This window comes from Chiroxiphia lanceolata, chromosome Z (assembly GCF_009829145.1).
Source record: "Chiroxiphia lanceolata isolate bChiLan1 chromosome Z, bChiLan1.pri, whole genome shotgun sequence".
Taxonomy (NCBI): domain Eukaryota; kingdom Metazoa; phylum Chordata; class Aves; order Passeriformes; family Pipridae; genus Chiroxiphia; species Chiroxiphia lanceolata.
In genome coordinates, this window is record NC_045671.1 from 9,460,735 (window position 1) to 9,482,259 (window position 21,525).

The 21,525-nt window shown below is 49.6% G+C and overlaps 1 protein-coding gene across 7 annotated transcripts in view; it reads left to right on the top strand.

Moving 5' to 3' along the window:
• Nucleotides 1–21,525, top strand: part of RUSC2 (RUN and SH3 domain containing 2) — a 57,840-nt gene that overhangs the window by 32,045 nt on the left and 4,270 nt on the right. For 4 of the 7 annotated variants that reach the window (XM_032674871.1, XM_032674873.1, XM_032674872.1 and 1 more), the window contains exons 3-10: nucleotides 8,543–10,622; nucleotides 12,895–13,680; nucleotides 14,151–14,351; nucleotides 15,615–15,758; nucleotides 16,675–16,751; nucleotides 18,783–18,957; nucleotides 19,625–19,730; nucleotides 20,816–20,862. In XM_032674871.1, the coding sequence (XP_032530762.1) occupies nucleotides 8,651–10,622; nucleotides 12,895–13,680; nucleotides 14,151–14,351; nucleotides 15,615–15,758; nucleotides 16,675–16,751; nucleotides 18,783–18,957; nucleotides 19,625–19,730; nucleotides 20,816–20,862 (3,508 nt within the window). In that variant the 5' untranslated portion in view covers nucleotides 8,543–8,650. Of the gene's footprint in view, nucleotides 1–395; nucleotides 637–8,542; nucleotides 10,623–12,894; nucleotides 13,681–14,150; nucleotides 14,352–15,614; nucleotides 15,759–16,674; nucleotides 16,752–18,782; nucleotides 18,958–19,624; nucleotides 19,731–20,815; nucleotides 20,863–21,525 lie in introns of all 7 variants that reach the window. The other 3 variants (XM_032674876.1, XM_032674877.1, XM_032674878.1) reach the window with 3 other exon arrangements.

Consider the following 21,525-nt stretch of genomic DNA (forward strand, 5'->3'; position numbering starts at 1 on the left):
CTAGTCGTCGTAGCAAACCACTCCTGAGTTCCAGTCTGAAAATAATCCTGCTGGAGTTTTTTGGCATCTCTAGCTGTTTTATTTATAGTGGCCTGAGGGGTGATACTTTTATTTCAAGAACTTGGCCTGGCTGTGGTTTTACTTCACTCTCCCATAGCCACCTCTGCTGCCTGTTGTGCTTCTCCTGTGTTGCTGCATAAGGATGTCCTTTTGTAATCTACCATCCCAGAAATATTTGGTTTTCACTTGATAGTGAGTGATTCCTACATATGTGGTGCTCTGGGCTGAACAGACAATAAACATCATTTTGCAGACTCTTTAACTGAATTATCTTAAGACTGAGTTCCTTATTTGTCAGGCTTTCTCAGGTAGTCACTGATGCTTTTGCCTTGCAGGGAGGGTTCAGGATTGTTCTGCAGCTTTGGTTCCTGCAACACATGGTCTGGACAGAAATGCAATGCCAGTTTTAGTCCCCATGGAGAAGAAGCAATAGGGAAGAAATGTCGCTGTGGAGTGGCTGGAGCCTGTATGGATGTGCTGGCCAGTAGTGCAGCGAGATCTTACTCACTGTGAAAGCAAACCATCTTCGTCCATTTTAGGACTTAGCTCGTCTCTTTTCCCCAACTCGTGGACGTGGTAAGGGATCTAGGACTACTTGAGGTAGAGCTGTCCTTGTGCTTTTTTTTGTGCAGATTAAACTTGCTTCTGCAATTATCCTTCCATAGGCTTTGGATAAGCAGATCATCTCCTTTGCTGGGCAACACTTAAGTTTCCTGAAGTCAGATTCCAGTAAATGTTAGGGAAGAAAATTCAGTGGAAATGATTTGTAACCTCTCTTTAAGAGGTCTTTCCAGAGTATAGTAATTATAGGGATGCTACAGATCTCTAGCAAGTCCTGATGTCTCCAGTGCTGTTGAGAATGTTTCCATGTATATGAAGCATCTGTACCCTCTCTATCTCTTGATGTCATCTCAGGAGGCTTCACCCTTGCAGCGCACACCTGAGCAAGAACAGCTGCTCTTTTCACCTTTGCATGTGAAACATATGACAGACTCGTGGGGCAGTTTTGCCATCCTGTCTGCCTGCAGGCACTGGTCAGAGAGCCAGCTTTGATTCCTGAAGCTGAGCTAAGTTTGATGTCTGACTCCTTCAGCCAAACACTCCATTCCCTGCATCTTGTGGCTGTTGTGGTGGAGTGTTTTGAGGTCATGGATCCCAGGTATAGAAGTTGGTGGCTTCACTTCTGCTGAAGCCACACTTCTGCTGGCTTTGACTCAGGTTCACCTACAGCTGCTGGCTGTGGTTTTGTCACTGCTCAGCTGCAGCTGCTGGTTCCTGGGGTCCTCAGTTGGGCAGATCTGTAAAAGGAGAACGTTCATGTGGCAGCCAGCTGACAGTCCTGCTTTGCCACAATTCACAGAATCATACGATGGCTTGGGTTGAAAGGGATCTCAAAGATCATGTAGTTCCAACTCCCTTGCCCTGGAACAGGGAAGACACCCACTAAGCCAGGATCACTAAGCCTTGGCCAAAGATGTGCAGCTAGGTAAGAGTTAATCTTGGCATCCTCAAATACTGATTGTGCTCAGCAATTTCAAATGCTTATAGGAATTTTTTCTTTCTGTGCAGGTTCTTGAGTGCTCTGGTGACCCTGCAACAGCCAGGCCCCAGCACCCGGGCAGATCCATTTTTCAAATGGAATTGTGTGATTTCTGCTCTTTTAAGATCTTCAGTAAGCTTTCAGAGTTCTCAGGCAGAAAGGTGCTATACAAGTGTGGCCCCTCCTCCTACTACTGCTGCTACTAGAGTGTCTGTGATAAGAAAGGATTTACTGTGTCTGCAGTTTAATTCAGCAGCAATTTCTGTGTGATATGAACAGCTAGAAACATCAGAGTCTTTTTCTTCTCTGTGGATTTGCATAAAGTAATTAGGAGCATATGTGGTGGGGGCTGGGACAGAGTGGCTGGTGGGGAGGAGGAGGAGGAGCAGGTTCCATCCCAGATCACCTCAGTGGATGCTGTGAGTCATGCCCTGTAAATGGCTCTTACCGAGTGCCACATGCCAGATGATGAGTCACGGAGCAAGGGAGCACAGAAATGGGAGAAACTGGTTCGGTCACTGTCCTGGCTCCTGTGATAGCTGGTATAGATGTGCTGCTTGAGCTATTTCTGGTGTCTTGTATAACTCTAAATGCACAGAGCAGCTGGGCCATCTTTTCCTCTGACTGGGAGGCACTACCTGCCTTATGCTGGTTGTGTCATTGTCAGGAATACACAAACTGCACCTATTGCTTATTTTCATCTCTGCTGGTGAGTCCCTCATCCCTGACCTGTGCAGCTTCCTGCTGTCAGGAGCTCAGGGGCTGTGACTGACTGTCACGTGCTGCAGTTTCCATTTGGAACACATCATAATCCTATATGGTTCTGAGATGTAATGATACATTAATCATGGGCTTAGTCAGACTGTCCTGGAAACCACTGGAAAAAGCCCTGGCCAAGGCAGCACCTCTTTGTGGAAAGAAGAGGGAAGTGGTCCTTTTAGGAATCACTGCTCAGCACCATGAAAGGAACCAGCCTGAGCTGAGTCAGAAATTTATTATTTGGTGTTTCTGTGTTGCTGCAGCCTCCTTTAAACATCAAGTTCTGCAGTGTTCACTCTGGGACCATGCAGACTACCCTCACTATGCTCCCTGTTTCTCGAGGCCGGGAAGGAAAGCTGGAGGTTTAGGATGAGTCAAAGAACTAGCATTTCCTTTTACACCTTTTCTTTCCTTAAACACACTGGATGATTTAATAAGGAGTTTAATGAAGGTGTGAATTTGACAGATGATGTATTGCTTGCAAGAAATAAACAATGTCCAAACAAATACCACTAATTAGTACCACCCTACAAGAATTTACAGGCTTCCTCAGCTCCGCCCTCTGCTTGCTCACCCTCATGGTTCAGATCCATCCCCGGGCCACTTCATCCTTTGCCACTCACCCCATCCTCTTCTCTGATGCTGCTATCTGAGTGGCCTCCAGTTTCCTGAAAGTTTCCTGATAAGATTTTCTTTAAGACCATTCAGTACTTTCTGGCAGCTTTTGGAGTGGCAGAGCTGGTGCAGGGACAAACTGCAGTACTGGTGCTGGGTACAGTGAGCCCTGAGATCCCCCCATGCTGTCTGAAGAGTGGCTTTCAGTCTGGATTAATCTCCTGGCCCTTTTGCCTGGAGTTAGACATACAGGGAGTAAGCTGAATATATCTCTTCCTGTGGAGCAAAGAGGAGATGTCTGTATTGTACCCTTGTCTGCAAAATCACACCGTTGCTTTTTGCAGCATTTCTGCCGGTGGTTGTTTTGTAGGGCTGTGTGGTTTCTTCAGGCGTGTTGATGCAAATGTGCTGTAGGAGTCAGGGATTCACATGGAACAGCTCTCAGAACAAGCAGCTCCAACACAATAGGGTTTTTTCTGCTTCTTCTATGAAACTGAATGCACAGCTTTTAACCCTGTTTTTCTGTCTTTTACCCTTGTGTGACATGATGAATCTTGGTCTGTCTGAGGAAGATGCTGATGACAGTGAAACCACAACCATACAGAAAGAGGCAGCAAGAACCCTCACAGTTAAAGATTTCCTTTGGACATTCAATTTCATAGATGAAGTGACTAATTTCATAGAAACAGTAATCTGTTCAGAAAAGCCATTCTCCAAAAAGCCAGCATTGCCTCCAGCTGACAGTTCTGATGATCTTACTCCTGCCTCTTTGTCCTCTGTGCTCTATGTGCAGTCTTTTTACATTTAAATCACATTTATTTGTTGTATCTCTGCATACCTCGTCCAATATTACATTTTATGAGGAAAGCTGTGTCCCTGTGTGTTCAACCCTGTCACCCAGCAGCAGACAGCACTGAGCAAAGAGGGATGTTAAATATTCAGCAGTAGAACTCCAAAATCGCGGTTGGAGCCATAAGAGGTAGCAGGGTTCCTGAGGATGTGTGCCGCCACACCTAACTCATCAGCCCCTGGAGGCAAGGCTAGTGCTTACACCAACCCCCTCTAATGGAACCACTTCAGAGCCAGCTCTGGTGGCTTCTGCATCCTCTCAGTAGTGTTGCAGAGGCAGGAGTCTGTACTCCAGAAGCCGTGAAGCTGCACGGACCATCTTTAAATTAGCAAAAGGTCCTCAGTCTTTGGAGTGTGGCAGAAGACGGATTTGAGAGCCTCTCTGTAGTGCTCAGCAAGGACTTAAAAGGCATGAAGTGCAGAGCCTGAAGGATTCTGCATGCTCCTCCTGTTCCCTGCAGCATGCTGCCTCCCCTCTAAAGTGCAGACATGCCTTGGTGCTGAACCATCCTTTGTTGCTCAGCACTCAGCTGCTCTTTACCTAGAGCTTTGCTGTAGCTAAGGAGTTTTTGGTTTGTATATTTATGTACGTGGGGCTACAAATCATTCCTGAGCAATTCCATACCAAACATAGGTGTCTCACCAAAAGCCATCCTTTCTGCTCTGTATTATCTTGACTGGAATGAAGCACCCACAGGTAATGAAATGTGTGGTCCTCACCTTCTCTGGGTAACCCTTAAGCACTTCAAGAAAGAGCTCACGGAGTAAACAACCCAGATCTCCTGTGTTACAGCAGATGGTGTCAGTATGGAGAAGGCAAGAATTTTGCTGTTGGAGAATAAAATGGCTGTTGTACTGACGGATCTAGGGTTGTGGTGCTCCCTGCACGCCTCCCTGCATTGCACTGCCGTGACATGCTTTTCCAGGCAGGGATCAATGCTGGATGCTGTGTTTGCTGTTGTACATGTAGCATTGAGCAAGATTCAGCACACTGTGAGCTTGTTGATAAGAAGAATGAACTGACCTGGCAAAAAGCGTTCAGGTATAGACTATCCACATCTGGAAATTTCCCGTTGCAAAGAGGAGTGAGGGCTTTACGAAGAGCTGAACAAAGAACTGAACAAAGCCAGCAGAATCTGAAATGTCTGCTTGCTGCATTTTATTCCCCAGTGTCAATCCCAGCCTAGCAGACCCTGAATAGGAAGAGGAAGGATCCTTCTACTGTCTTCCAGAATAAGAGAGGGAGAGTCAAGCGGTGGTAGGGTTAGGGAGGATGCTCTGGTGTTGGGAACTGAGTAATCTTTGCACTGGCAGCGCCGTCACCAGCCTTCCTGCATCCCTAAGTCAGGAGGAAGGGAGGAGAGGTGTTGGAAGGGAGAGAGAAGGAGTATCTAGGGCACAAGACATCATGCCTATCCCTAGAGAAGCGATCAGTATGTCTCCTGGCAGGAGCTGCCTGCATGCCACCTGTGATGCTGGACCTCAGAGCCTTGCTGGGGGCAGGCTGTAGGTGCAGGCAGGATGGGCATTCGTCTGCTGCAGCGTCTGTGACAGCCCGGGAATCACATTCCTCCCGGGGAGCCTGTGCTGCCGCCGAAACCGAAATGCTGGGCAGAGCCGCGTGTTGCAGCCAGAGCACAGGAGAGACAGCTGGGAAATGGCTGCGTGTCAGCTCTGACATTTTGCCGTCAAATGTCAGTGTGTCTCTGTGCAAGCCTCGTCCTCCCACAGCAGCTTCTGCACTGACATGAATTGTGTGCTGCTCGGCGGGGCTTGTCAGCAGATGGGTGCTGGTGCTGGGAGCCGGCTCCAAGCAGCCATTTTCCAGAGGCAGTGGAGACACGGTGCTTCAGCAGTGAAGTGTGCTGCCATCCTCAAAACAACACCTTTCAGATGGATGCATTGTGGCAGCACTGGAAATACGGCAAAGCCTTATGGAGGGATATGATCTGAGCATTACAATCAGCTACAAGGGCAGTAACAAGGGCAGGGGTGGCCCATGTGAGCAGATAAGCACTGGGGGACCAGCTTTTTTCCCAAAATGCTTGGGAGGTGGGGGGAGGCAGGGGTGGGAAGACAGGGTAAACTTCTGCTGAGTTAAATAAAAATAAACTCAGATAAACTCAGAGCTCCTGTTGCACCATCAGTGGAGCACAGGGTCCAAAATGGGGGATGAACTCTGCCCCAGCCACTAAACACCACTTTCAGCACGTGTGTGTGTGTGTGTGCTAGGCTTAGGGTCAGGAGCTACTGCTACCCACAGTAGCTCTTGAACAGTGGGATCTTGGGAGTCCTAGATGTAAAGGATCTTCCCCCAGCCTCCGGGCAGAGTACGGACTCATTCCTTTCAGGCTCTGTGGCAGTGGGTGTGGGAAAGGCTTGTAAGACGGAGGAGTCACTAAAAGGGGTGTAAAGATTGATACAGGTTTTAGGGAGACTATAGGTGAGGGAGAGTTTGGAGTTGCGCAGTAAATAGTCCAGTTGGATGTAGTCCAAGTGGTCCAGGAGATCTCTGTTCCTCAGAGCCTAGTCCTGGGTGAAACATCCCAGCAGCAGCAGACGTGTAGGTGAGTGTCCCCACCCTGTAAGTCTCTGGTGCTATCTACCAGAAGGCCTGTCTGTTCTCTGACACTGGTGTTAGCATTAAATTTTGCATTATTGGGTGTTTACTGTAAACACTAGCTCCGTTTCCATCTTTGTATTTTTATTTCCTGACAGCATCATCCTGTGTCTGTGAGAAGCACTACTATGTGTGGGAGGAAAGTACTTCTTTTGATCATTTTTTTATCATCTTATAATTGCTATTCTTACATCTTGAAGCTGAAAGAACTGAAGTTCCTTATGTTTCTGTGTAGCTGTCTTATTGCTTACGCTCTTGTTCTAACTTCTCTTATCCCACATTTCTCAGTTTCCCTCATGGGCTGCCATGTGCCTTTGCAGCTCTGCTCCAAATCCATTATCACTCTATAGTCACAAAAGCTGGGATAAGGTAGGCAAAGGCCACATGAATGCCACTTTTGGAGTCTGAAGGTCAGTGGTGCCAGCAGACCTGAGGTCCTGGAGTCCAGAGCAGAACCACAGGATGCGGTTTACAGGATGCAGTTTTCAGGGTGCAGTGAGCACTGAGGATGCCTGGATGAGTTGGGGGATGTGTATTGCTAACCAAGGGTGTTTGGGCCAAGGTTTTCAGAACAAATGGTGGACCTGTGAGAGCAGTAGGTCATTTTTTAATCTCTCAGGATCATCCTGGATCACTGATGTCTTTTCTGGTTTCTCCCTCTCCTTGCTACCTTAGTCCTCCCACGCACTTGCCTGTGTTGGATTTCCTGTAGTATCGAAGGGAAGGCAAGTCTGTTCTGGAAGCACTTGCAGGCTGGACCTCCGGGTTAGGTGGGGAAGGAGAAATTAATATGTCCTCTGCACTTACATGTCAGATGCTGGTGAACATCTACAAGGATGAAGAGGGACTTTTGACATGAGCAGGTAGTGATAGGACAAGGGGAAAAGGCTTTAAACTGAAAGATGGCGGGTTCAGGTTAGGTATTAGGAAGAAATTCTTTGCTGTGAGGCGCTGGAACAAGTTACCCAGAGAATTTGTTGATGCCCCATCCCCAGAAGTGTTCAAGGCCAGGTTGGATGGGGCTTTGAGCAACCTGGTCTAGGGAAAGGTGTCCCTGGCCATGTAATGGGATGATCTTTAGGGTCCCTTCAGCCCAAACCATTCTGTTATTCCTCTGGCTTTAAGAGAACCTGATATTTACTGAACACAGAGGGAGTGGGGCTCTTAATGCCCTGCCTGTATGGCTCCTGGGACTGTTGTACTATTGTTAAGTGCAGCAGGTAATAAGATAAGCAGATAAATACCACAGATAATGTAGCAGAGAGCTGTGAAACAGTCATCTCAGAGCATGGGAGGAACCAGTTTGAGCTGAGGCTTAACCATCAGCAAAAAGTGAGCAGAAGCCAGTGTGCTGTATGGGACCTACTTAACCATCACCAGTGGCCCCCCATGGCCCCACTGAAGTCATCTGCTCCTTTTCACTGAAGAGGCCTTTGTGTACATAAGTAGTTGCATACTTTGGCATGTTCCTCTGGCACCATTAAAAGAGTCAGGACCTCATGGGGCCTTCTGGATTTCAGAGAGGAATGGCTGTTGCTGCTTTCCTGTTCCAGTCTGATCCTGCTTTCCTGTCTCTGGCTGGACCTGTGTGTCTCTGATGTTGCAAGACCTTTCAGAGCAGTTCTGTATTTGGTTCTTGAAGGAAAGTTCAAGGTACCTAAATAGAGAAAAAGGTGTTTAATCCTGTGAAAGAAGGTAGACTGCTCTCACCAGAGTGCAGTGCTTCACTTCAGATCCTGTGCTGTTTTCCTGTGAGCACACAGTGCCATCTGCAGTTGAGGTCTTTGTTTGGCCCAAAGCCTGTTTAGCCCTTTGGCCACTTAACTGAAATCAATTACTCACTTCAGATAACTTTGAGAGGGGTCAGGTGGAATCACAAGTGTCATCTCAGGAGCCTCCAGGGAGGGTGACGTTTTTGTCTTACATTGTGATGGTTTGTTTTCCTGAGGAAGGACCTTATGCTCAGGTACTTGTGCTTACAAGGACCTGTCTGTTTGATCTTTGTCAACACATGAAATCTTCAGTCAAACCGAGGATGCTTTAAATGGTCACTGCCTTTCCTGAGAGGTGACTTCCTTTGTGATTTTGTCTCTCTCTAGGTATCTGAATTCCCTCATGAGAAGTGTCCTCCCTGCCTCTCATGTGCAGCCTTACCTGTTCATGGGTGGTACCAGCTTTCACTGATGCCCTGAAGAGCATTCCTCACCATGGATAGTCCACCCAAACTGACTGGTGAGACGCTGATTGTCCATCACATTCCTCTGGTGCATTGCCAGGTCCCTGATAGACAGTGCTGCTCCGTGAGCAAAAGGACCAACCCCTTCTGCCAGCCAGAGCTCAGCATTACACGGACCTCTGCCCTTCCAGACAGAGACCTTTCACAGACTGACTCCTTGGTATACAGCAGCTTTCTCCAGACCTCTGAAACCTCAGCAGAGGCCTCAGACAACAAAGAAGGAAAAGCAAGGGATCTCATTGTCCCTGGTGTCAGTAAGCGACACAACCCTTTCCTGCTGAGTGAGGGTGAAGACCTCAGCATTTTTGGGGATGACTTGGGTCAAAAATCTTTCCACCTTCACAACTCACTTGTCGATGGCAAACCTCCCTTCAGTCTGCAGGAGCTGGCCCTGCCCCCTTTCCACCTCCATGACTCCAACCACATTGTGAAATCCTGGAACATGGCCAGCCGGTCCGGTGTGGTGGATGGGCAAGAGGACAAAATCAGCAGTGACGACATCCAGAAGAGGAACAATGCAAACAGGTGCCATCAGGCCTCAGAACGCATGGAGCTGGATGAATGCAGCTGCCACCGTGGCAGCTCCTCCAGTTTCTCCTTCGATGGTGGTGACCAGGAGTGGAACCAGAACACAGGTGAATCCCTGAGGAATCAGGATGCCCTGCACAGCCGGACATGCAGCTGTTCCAGCTCAGAGATCCAGCACTGTCGGTGCTACAGTTCATCAAGTCAGTCTGAAGTGATTGACCAACAGATGGGCTACATCAGTGACTCTTCCTGCAACAGCTCCGATGGCGTGCTGGTGAACTTCAGCGCTCTCTACAACAAAATGAATGGCCAATCTCAATCAAACCTGAATTCAGCCAACCTGTCCTGTGACTCTTCCTTCTGCAGCCACTCAGACACAGGAGCTTTTTACCTGGATTTACATTCATCGCCCACAGAATCCAAGATGTCTTGCGAGTCGCATCACCCAGAGAGTTCAGGGAAGGTGTGTGGGTGCCAACACTCCTCCTCACCTGTCCTTGACGCTAACTGCAACTCCTACCACCTCCACTGTGAGCCTTGCACTTCAGAGAGCTCTGACCTCACTGCCTGCTTCCAGAGCCAAGCACGGCTCGTTGTGGCTACTCAGAATTACTACAAGTTAGTCACATGTGACTTGTCTTCCCAGTCATCCCCCAGCCCTGCAGGATCTTCCATAACTAGCTGCTCGGAAGACCAGACCAAGGGTAGCCCAGCCCAACCCACAGAATACTATCTGTTTAGAAGGCCTGACCTGAGACAAGAGGAAGGCAATGTGGAGTGCAGTGAAGAGGAGGTAAAGGGAGAATCCACCCAGAACACGATTGAGGGTCAGGTCTATGTCAATGTGTCACCACCAAACCTCAACACAAGCCGACAGCGCTCCAGGAGCTACGATCAGAACCTGGACAGGAGTCCCAGCAGCAGGCTGGGCTCCTTGGAGCGCATGGTGAGCTGTCCAGTCAAGCTGAGTGAAAGTCCAGCGATATCCATCCAGAGTTCTCCCCCAAAGAGAGTGACATCTTTCGCTGAGCTGGCTAAAGGACGGAAAAAGAATGGCACCTCCCCACCTCTCCGGTCTAGCGGTGATTCCTCCTTGGAGTTCTCTCCTATACCTGAGACTCAGCGGGATTGCCCAGCCTTCCTTGAAGAAAGAGCTCGACGGAGCCAGAGTCTTCCACCCATGCCCTTTGTCCATGGCCTGAACCGCAGCTGTGAGGGCTTCTGTTTGAACCATGCTTTTGGGGACAGCCAGGCTTTGTGTTCCACCAAGGACTCGATCTCCAGTGAGAAGGTCCCCAGTGGGCATGGGGCAGGTGAGCAAGCCTCTCTCTCCCTGCTGATGGAGGCAGATGCCAGCTTCTCGGGTGGCTCTGCCGGTGGCCACGGACAAAAAGATGTTAGAGCCCGAGCAGACGGTAAGAAGCCAAACTAGGCAGAATGGAGAAATAAAAAGAAAGGCAGCTCTTTGGGATGTGAGGGGAACTGCAGGGGAACCTGCATGGCAGTAGGAGACCAGTGCCTGTGCAGTTTGGTTCCTGATCTGCCTGGTTCCTGATATTTGACCCTGGGGCAAAGCCTTGCTATGCTTATTTCAGACTCATATCAGTGCAGATGTCTTGTCCTTATATTACTAAAGCCTCTTGAGATTTTGTTCAAACCTTTCATATCATGTAAGGGAGGACATGACATTAGCACTTCAAGTCTGTGCAACTTGAAGGGTTGTCTCCCTTCCAGGTATTTACTGCGCTTGCCCATAAGAATCACCTGTCCTTAACTCCTAAGACAGAGATGTGAAGATGCTCAACAAAGTCATGTTCACAGCAGATGAAGGGACTTTTTAAAAAGCCTTTCTTCTTAGGAGCTACTTGGGGCAGAAGTGGAGAGGTGGAGACTGCATAGCCAGCAGTCTCTTCTCCATGCAGGTTCAGGGACGTCACACAGTCTCTGCTGAGACTTACAGCGTGAGTCCTGCAGAGACTAATCTGTGTGCCTCTGCTGGAATATCCTGGTCATGTCCTCCACAGTGCTTTGGATTGTAGCATTTGTTCCCATGGAGAGTAATTGTCACAGTTACCTCCACAGGAAAGCGTGTAATAGGTGAGTTTTACAGCTTTCCACATTGATACTGGTTTCACTTGTCCTTGTGAGGAAGCTGTGTGACACTCGTGTTGGAGGTATGGCTATTTCTCCAGCATGGCAGGAGAACTCTCTCTCTGCCTTAGACAGGTCTTGTACCTGCTGTCCAGGAAAAGCCCATCTAAAATGCCTCTGACCAGACCATTGCAGCAAATAGCCCCTAACATGTCAAAAACCAGACTGTCCCCATTAAGAGGTTCTGAAGATTTCTGTCAGGAGATAGAACATGTTGTTCATTTGCCATGGCAGGGGTGGGAGAGGTTTTGGCCTTTGAAGCAAGAGGTTTTTAGGTATTGCCCTGTTTATTTATTGAACGTGTGTTTGGTGAGGGATGGCAGAGAAGGCAGGTCTCTTCTGGAAGAAGACTGCTTGGGAGCAGCCCTCTTATTTGTAGAAGGAATGCTTGGAAGTAGCAAGGACTCATCAGGGAGGAGGGGGCAGACAGGACCTCTCAGGAAAATGTATCCCAGCAGTTTCTGCCTGCCTCCCAATGTGGGAGGCATCATTGCTGTGCAAGAAATTTCTGTCTGCAGCTGGAGATAGAGGCATGTCTGCCTTGGTCCAGCTGAGCATCATTGAAAGCCTAGAGGTTCTGAGAGGGACTAGAGGGAAAGCAAGCCCTGCTAAAAGCTAGGGATACGAGTTAGCTATAGGGAGAAAGGTCTGGAACACTCCACAGGCAGCAGGTAACACCAAGGCTGATCAGGGATCTCGGTCAGCCCCATGTGTGCATCCAGTGTTGTGTGTGTTGTGCACTGAGTGCATAGTGTGTCAGACTTCAGCTGTGTCCCTCAGGATGTTGTGGCATCACCAGGAGATGGAGGAATTGACACACAGGAGATAAGCCCAGCACACTCCCTCAGGACATCCCAGTACATCATTTGCTGGAGCAGACCGGCACTTTCCCGAGTTGGAAGCAGGATGTTGGGAACGTCCTACTTAGGTCTGGTAGAGGCAGGGGGATGAAGGAAGTTCCGAAGGGTGAATAGTAACAGAAGAAGGAAGAGGGAGGGAGAAGGGCAAGCAATCAGCCTTTGCAGCAGCATCAGTATATTGGGATGTGGGACCAGAGCGGCAGTGCTATTGCATGCAGTGCTTGTGCTTGGCTGTGCGAGTTCTCAGTGTCCTTTGGTACAAGAAATCTGATTGTACCACAGTGCACTGGGCCATATCTTTGTGGTACTGCTTGGGCAGAGGCTGCTCAAGGGCAGGAACCTGACCCCATGACTTTGAACTGTCCAGGAAGCAAGGGATTAGGAAGGGATGTGAAGCTGGTGACCTTACCAGGACAGACAGGTTCCTGGTGCAGTCTTCCAGACAGCTGTCAACAGCTGGAGACTCTGCATTTGAGGCCACACATCTTTACATTGCCAGCTCTTGATGTGTGTAACCAGGTCAGGCTGGAACCACTCTGCATGTTTAACTGGTCTCTAGTTTGTGCTCTTCCTTCCAGAACAGAGAGCACATTTCCTTTTAACCTGCAATCTGCTGGGCTGAGGATGCCCATGCTCTGCCCATGCTCACACTTTGTTCCCCTTTCTCTCCCCGAAGGTGGTGGCACAGACAGCAAGCCTGTGGTGCGCTACAGCAAGGACCAGCGCCCCACGACTCTGCCCATCCAGCCCTTTGTTTTTCAGCACCATTTCAGCAAGCCACCCAAGGCACGTGCCCTGCACAGCCATTTCGCTTCCAGCCTCTCCCAGCTCTACAGCTTGTCCAGCAACCGGCCTTCCAGCCAACAGATCTCCTGTTCCCAGTCCTCAGCCTTGGCCAGCTCGGCAGAGCAGGCGGTGGTGGCGGGGAGCCAGGCCCATGGCACGCTCGTGACCCAGCGCTCGGCAGACGGAGCTGCCTCCCGCAACGATGGGGGCATTAAGAAGTCCGCCCCTGAAACAACCCGTCCGTCCCCGCTGGGCAGTTACTCCCCTGTGCGATGCAACGTGCCTTTCTTCCAAAGCGTGGACTCCTCCTCCTCACCCCCTGCAGAGAGAGCTGAAGACAGCCAGCCACCCAGGAGCAGGTCCTGCCCCATCTCTGCCAACCTGCTGCCCACGAGGTCATCCCCTGCTGTCAGTGCCATGCAGCCCTCCAAAACCACCAAAGGTGATGCCCTGAGGCAAAAGGAGAACCCCAAGATGATTCCCAAGAAGGAGGCACTGCTGGAGCCAAGCCCACCACTCTCTGAATACCGACTCCACAGTGGGTCCCTCCCGCCCCTCTCAGTGAGTGGCATGTCCATGAGCAGAGTAGGAAGCCATGCAGATTCCCACTGGAGAAGTGGCAGTGAGAGCAGCAGCTCTGGCCCCCTGAGCAGCATGGGAATAAGGCCCGTCAATGGTAGGTACCCATCCTCCAGAACCTCCTAGTCTGGAGCATCTCCAGCTCCCCATGGCTATGGCTGCTCCCTATAGTACCACCCTCTCCTGTAGCCACAGCCCAGGAAAAATTTGCATCTGGGTGCTGCAGAAAGACCTACACTAAGAACGTATTTTTCCAGTCCCAGCTCCTCCACTGTGTCTCTGGAGAGGGGAGTGTGGGCTGCTGATCTTAATGCACCCCATGCCAGGTGCTTGTATCCCAAACGTGCTCCCTCTGTGCCTGCCGTCACAAGGCCGTCCAGGCTCCTGTGCTGCTCTGCCAGGCTGTGCCTCCACCTCTCTCCATGTGTGTGTGCTAATGTCCTGAAATGCTGCTGGACTTCTGAGTAATGTGCTGTCTCTCTTTCTCTGTCCTCCTCCTTTGTCTTCTCTCTTCCTGTGTCCTCTCCATATCCTCCTGTCTGGTGCTCACTGCCTGCGGCATCCTAGCGAACCACCTCTCTCCCCAAGCGCTGAAGTGGCGGGAGTACAGGCGGAGGAACCCCCTGGGTCTGGATCGCGTTTCGGGGCTGCCCAGCTTAGCAGGCAGCCTGGATAGGAGGCAGCAAGAGCCTCGGCTGAACCGGGGCAACCCCATCTTTGAGCTCCCTGGCGCTCTCAGTACCAGCCATTTCCACTGCAAGCTGAACGGTGCGCACCGTCTTTCCACTGGGGGGGGTCTTGGGAGGTGACCTTGGGAATCAGGTTCAGTATCCCTTGGGGCCCAGGTTCAGCCTGGATTCATCACTGCTCTGCCTGCTCAGAGCAGGAGGGACGATGCATCTGCTTACGTGGGACTGGAGGGTTCGAGAAAAAGGTGAAGGTTGCCTCACTGATGGCTATAATCTGGGTGGAGCCTCCCTGCTTCTCCATGAGGTGAGAGTAGTCAGGTCCAGCTCTGGGCTGGATTGAAGGGAAAAGTGAATAACCCGAGAGCTGCTCAGACCTCAGAAAGTGCTCCTTGTCTGTGGTTAGCTTGTAGTTCATGTCTCACACAGGAGTTTTGGCCCTCGGAGACTTCATTGTGTGCCCCACAGTGCCTGACCACAGTGCCCCAGCCCTGGAAGTGTGCTATGTGCTGGGCTGTAGCTTTCATGGGGCAGCTGACAACACTGGAATGCTTGATGGGGCTCTGCCTTCTCCAAGCTTTGCCTTTAAGGCCTTCCTTGTCCTCCAAAACATGTGCTGGAAGGGCTGACAGGGCAGGCTGCTTTTGGCTGAACCTCCAAGAGTCCTGTGGGGAGAGCAGTGTGGTCTGTTTGTGGGAGGGAGAGCCTTCTTCCGGTTATTCTCCGGTCATGGAGGGAATTCCTTAAAGCCCTACACCTCACTCTGCAAATCCAAACAGTTTCTCCATCCCTCCAAGGGAAGATGCCTAGCACAGAGCCAGGGAGTCAACCAGATGGAAGTCAGGCACATGGAAGAATTCCTGCAGAAGTCAATCCTTGAAAATGGAGGACATCCTAGAAGACAGGCAGCAAACATGTAGTTTATTGCCTGTGGATGCCTGTGTGTGACAAGTAGGGATTCTATTCTCTCTGTGCTCGTTTTAGACCCTGCTTGCTGGAACCATCCACACGGCAGCGCACAGTCTGGTGCAACAAGGTTTCTAATAGCACCAGCCCATGAGAGTGAATCCCCCCAGCATCTTCCAGAGCCCCTGGGCCCATAGGCAAGCTGGAGCTGGATGTGGGCTCCAGCTGGATGTGGGTGGGCTGTGGAGGTCCAGTGTACAGGCACACATTGCAGACCATTACTGGGGGAGGAACAAGCCTGTGGCCTTGCTGTCCTAGCAAGTCTGGGATGAAGACTGCAGCTGGTGCATGTTGCTTCTAGGAAAAGCAGACAATGTGGAAGAGGCTTTGTTGTGAGAGGTTTGCGCTGATCCTTCTCCCCTCTGTCTTGGCCCTGCAGGACAGTCTATGAGGCAACTCCAGCTTACCTACAATGACTTCTTCCCCGACTACTTCTCACTAGCAGAGAAACCTCCCGCTGAGTTCTGCCTCTCCCCAGATGGCAACACAGAGTCCATCTCCATCGACCTGCTGCAGAAGAAGGGTGAGTCTGTGCATCACTCGTGGATGGCAGTGTGGTGTAGTGCAGCATAAAGCAAACGTTTGTGCCTCTCTCTCTCTCATCTCATCTCTGTAGACATAATGACTTGAACTTTCCCTGCCCTTTCCACTGTAGCACCGCAACTACAAGTCCCCCTGGACTGACAGCTGTTTTTCCATGCTCCCATCCCAGTCTCTGTATGCAAGGGTAGGCCTGTGTATCTGTGTGATGGTGCAGATGTGCTGACCCAAGATTCTGTAATTTAGGTTAAAGGTTGGTTGGGTCCTATGTGATAAATTCTATTAAAGGATGGAAGAAAAGATTCCAAAGTAGGACAAGATGTGGCTGTGATGGGACCCGTGCTAGAGGCAGGGCTGGGATTTGGCTGTTTGACAGCTGTCTTATCATCATTTCAGAGGCAGAAGGTTTCCCATGCCTTTGCCAGCTATGTGTTGGTGACTACAAGGTGGCAGCTTTCCCTTCTATTTCAGTTCTGTTCTCGCAGTATCCTGGTGCAGATGTCAGATTATGCACCACTGGCTTGTTACTGACAGTCATCACAGAACTTGCCAAAATGCAAGGCTTCTGCCCTGACACCCCGAGGCATCAAAGCAGCAAAAGACTCATTGCCTCAGACCCCATCTCTGCTGCCTCGAGGGATGGAGTGTGGAGGTGATGGTTCATGTCCCTTGGGAATATTGACAGGTTGTCGTACTGTCAGGCTGATAGATGAGTGTTGGAACCAGCAGGGACAGATCTGGGCAGGGGTTAGGAGAGCCTCTGTGTGTTTTTGGCAGAGAGGGCTTGTGTGTAGACATTGGCTTGAAATGCCCCTGCCTGATTTCTCTGAGAAGTGTTTTGTCAGGGTCTATCCTGGCCAGCCCCTCTGGCAGCTCTCTGACTTGTTCTTTCCCTCTAGGTCTGGTGAAGGCAATCAACACTGCTGTTGACCTGATTGTGGCTCACTTTGGAACCAGCAGGGATCCAGGGGTGAAGGTGTGTCTTGCATTCAGCATTCTGAGTGACATGGAGAGCATGGCGAAAGATTGCCTCTCCATTCTCTTCCAGTCAAAAACTACTGGGATCTATCAAAGGCAGTAGTTCCAAGAACAAACCAAACAAAGGTGATGGGATGCCATGCAGCAGGTTGTAAATTCCTGCTGCATGGTGCTGGGGGTGCTAAAAGAGTACATGTATTTAAAGGAAGATCAGAAAAACACAGAGAAGGGAAATTCACCGAGGTTTACTAAACACATAAAGAATAATGTTCAGCTTAGACAGTCTCTGAGCTAAAAGTAGTTGTAGGCTGTGAGAGTATTAAGGGCAAATACTATATATGTTTACTCTTTTTTAAGTCTTTCTTATGTATTTACAATGGCTCTTTATAAGAAAGAAAACCAGACCAGCTGGACTTCTGGTGTGATGTAGTACACCAGCTCTTTTTTCTCACACAGTGGAGAGTTGTCTCTCCCTCCTCCATGTGTCCCATGATTTTGGTGTAGCACTGTTGCCAGGGCACAGTGCACTGTCCCTCCTCACTCTGTGTCTCATAGGGCTCAATAATAATAAAAAAGTGCATCAGTCATTGCCTATCTGGGGCATCTGGGCATTCCCTATAGCCCTTACCATCAACCTAGAGTGCCTCTCTGGGGCTGGCTGTCTATGACCTGCACTCCCCTCATTTTGCATTTCTGGAATAACACAGAAATGCATCTAGGTTGTCCTGGGGTGGCTGTCTTTGGTCTCTGCTCCCTTATCTCCCATTTCTGGAATAACACAGAAGCACAGCAATTTTGCTTCTGTTTGTACCAGGCAGCATTTGCAGTCCTGTGACACCCAGCAGCATGTTTGTGGTGCCCCCTCTCAATGCTGAATGCTCTGTTTCCAGGCAGGGGACTCTGGGGCAGCAATGTGACACTACTGGGACATGACAAGTCCCCTGGTATGCTGTCCCCAAGGAGAAACCTGACTGGGACAGTTTCCAAACCTATTCAGTCTTATCTTAGAGCCCAGAGTAATTTTCCCCTAATTAGGACTGTTGCTGATGCAGAGATTGCTGGGCAACATAACCGGAGCTGTTGAGATTCCCACAGCTTTTTGAAAGACTTCACTGTGAATTCCCTATTCTTCGTGTTGTTCGTTTGGGGAATAATTGCAACATTCTCTCATTACTTTACTTACCAGACAAGTCTGTGGTTTTGGCCTCGGGTTTCATTAGGAATCAGTGTGCCAGGGGCTGAGCATTCACCTGTCAAAAGGCAGCACCCGCCCCTGCTGCTGCCGTGCTCAGTGGATCTGACAGGATTATTCCTGAGCCAGAAGTTCAGTTTCAGTTCAGGGCTTTTGTGGGCCTGTGCCAACTGGTCAGTATAATTCCAGCTCAGCTGGTAAAATCTGTGCCCTGAGCACCATTTTCTGACCCATTTGGAAAGACCCTTCGGCAGCTCAAACACTGTACACAGCAGAATGTGTCCTTGCTCTGCTGGTGCTGGGCTCTTACACACTTCCTCACCTCAACCTATGCTCTGTCCATCCATTTTACCCTCACCCTGTTTATTTATAGTAATCCCTAGGAATTATAGCTTGACTTGTCATTGAGTTAAGTGTTCCCTAACCCTTTGGTGCTGGTAGTTCCTGTGTGGTTTGCTGCTTCCTGCTCCAAAATTAGCAACAAGAAAATGTACAGCAGCAGAAAAATCCCCTGCTCATTTCTTCCTCCAGCAGGACAGCCTTGTTATAACTTTTGTCAGAACCAGACATCCCTTTTAATTGGGATATCCTCTTCCCAAACTAGGAGGTTCTTTTCCCAGGCTTTGCTTCTTCCCAGGCTGGGAAGGACCTTGCAGAGAACAGTCCAGAGCTGGTGTATGAGGCATTGGAGTGAAGGGGAAGACCCTGAATGTTCAAGGAGCTGCTGAGCCTGGATGTTGCTTACTGGGTATCTGTAGTAGGCACGTGAACTGTTTCCATGCATCTGTACCTTGAGAGAAGTTACCAACACTTTCCCTGTTGCCTGTTGTCCATTAGGCCAAACTTGGGAACAGCTCCGTGAGCCCCAATGTGGGACATCTCATCCTGAAATACCTGTGCCCTGCTGTCCGGGACATTCTGAGTGATGGGCTCAAAGCTTACGTCCTGGACATGATCATCGGCCAGAGGAGGAACATTCCCTGGAGTGTGGTGGAGGCATCCACCCAGCTAGGTATGAATGTTGTGCAGCAGTGCCTGCAGCTCTGTGACACTTCTGTGTTGTTGCTGGAAGGTACTGGGGGAGATTCGCTATGAGGATAAGAGTGCAGACTAATACCCATTTCCTTGCATGGAACAAGGTGCTCCTTGACCCTTCTGTGCAAGACAGGAGAGACACTGCTCTAATCTACCTAAATATTTATTGTCATTTGCCCTGAAATTTCCAAGTTCTCATATAGCAGGCCAAATCAATGAAAAAAAAATAAAGAAAAAACCAAAATGAATGTATTGGGAAGCCTCTTAGCCTGATTGTGGCAAATCTACAGCTCTGGGGTTATCCCTATGATTGCAGACACATCAAATTATAAGCACCCACCACAATATTCTGTTTATATGCTGATTTTGAGCCAATGACCATGATTGTCACTGAAATGTGGGAGGCAGGTCCTTGCAATATTGAAACTCTCCCAGAGTTTTGGAGTTTGGGACAGACCACAACCCATCTCCCACATGGAGTCCAAATGTTGGGATGGAGTGAGTTCACATTGGTGTTTGGCAGAGAGGGAATGCACACACAGACATGGACACCCAGACAATGTCTTGCCTTGATGCTCCTTTCCATGGTGCTGGTTTGGCTTTGTTGACCACAACTAGTCTCAACAATTTGCTTCTGTCCATAGGCCCCTCTACCAAGTTGCTGCACAGTCTCTATAGCAAGATCAGCCAGTACACGGAGCTCACCAACCACACGATGAGGTTCAACGCCTTCATCTTCGGCCTCCTCAAGTAAGCAGGACCCCAGTGCTGGCTGCATGTCCCTGTCTAGGGCTGGCAGCAGCTGCTGCTCCTTGACTGCAGGCAGCCACAGTTGACTGTGAAAAAAACTTAAGAATGTGGAAAGCCACTTACCAGAAGTAGGTGAGGGAAGGAAGAAGCCTCAGGGAGGCTTCAGGGAACTTCCCTGTGAGCCTCAGGGAACTCCAGATGGATCAAAACCTCCCCTCTCAGGTCGGGACTGAGAAGGGGTGGCTGTTGTCATCTTGTTTTAGCCCCAAGACATTAGGTATGAAGGGTCTATCTGTCCAGCTTCATGCAAGGTTAGACATATTATATGCATACATCATGGAAATCCCTGTTTAAATCACTGTTTCCTGGAGCTGCAGTGAATCCCAGGGTGTGAGGCCTTGGAGGAGGAATTGCCCTGGTCCAGGACTCAGGGCTGGTCCTTCCAGTTTGGATAAGGAGTGTGCACACTACACTCAGTGTTAAACAGAGGAAGGCAGCAATGCCTTTTTGTGGGTGAAGGGATGAGTGCTGCTAGGATGGTATTTCCCTGCTCCTCTCTAGTGGTCAGCAAGACCTCTGGAAGTGGCAGCAGAGGCCCCAAGATTTCCAAATATTGGAGAACCCCTACAAGCAGGAACAAGGTCTACCCTGCTGTCCCCACACAGGGTGGCCCAGTTCTCCCCTGCTGGCACAAGATACCAGTGTATTTTGGGCCAAGCCACCAGCAGTGACCTTAGCTTTGTAGATGATTTGACTCTTCCACGGAAGCCTCTTCTCAGCAAAGCAAAGCTCTGCCAAGGACATAGGAGCAAAATAGTGAGGAACCTTGCTGGAAACATGTTTGTTAGGGATTACATTTGCACATGTAAGGCTGGCTGGATGTTCTGTGGCAGACTGGGTGTTTGTGATCAGTGTGTGCTGATGGGACTGACCAACTGTCCTTTCCCTAGGTCTGGAGGTTCACAGGCTCATGCTGTGTACATGCCCTTTTCTAGCCACACTTCTTTTTGTAGAACAACAAGAATGAATTGGATGCATAGATTTTAACTGTTTTATCTTACCCTGCTTTTTTTCCATTCCTGCAGTATCCGATCCTTGGAGTTCTGGTTCAACCACCTCTACAACCATGAAGGTAAGATCCTGAGGGCTGTGGGCTGCAGTGGGGGCCAAATTCTGCACAGTGTAGGGCATGGAATGAAAATGTGCTTCTCTTGTTGCTCTCTCAGCTTGGGCTACTCTTCTCTGCCCTAAGCTGAAGGACTAGGCTATACACAGTCTCAGTGCACCAGGGAAGTCCCAGGTGGAAGTCCATGCTCCATGCACCTCCTTCCACCTGAGCCTGGACATCCATTCACCTTACCAGCTGCAGCTGGCCTTCCCCAAAGCTATCACCTCCATTGCAGATCCCTCAATCTATCTGCAGGAGACCAGATCTAACCCTCCTCAAATTTCTGTGTTCCATGCCCAGTGCCTGAGAGTTTTGTGTGCCTGGAGATGCGCACTCTTAGCTGAAATCCTTCAGGCATGGGAAACAGAAAAAAATGGAAAGGATAACATCCTGACAGACAAAAAGCAGATTTTACTGGATGTATCTGTTTTGTATCAGAATAGACTAGACTAGACTAGAATAGAATTGGACCTAAGCCTGTTGTGTTTTTCTGGAGCAGAAGACAACCACCTATTTCAAGCCATCGTTAAGAGCTGGAAGTGTGAACAAAAGCTAGAGCTGTCAGGATAATGAGAGCTAGACAAAGGGGGGTTGTAGGTAGGGTGCAAGCCCTGCCTGTGGTGTAAG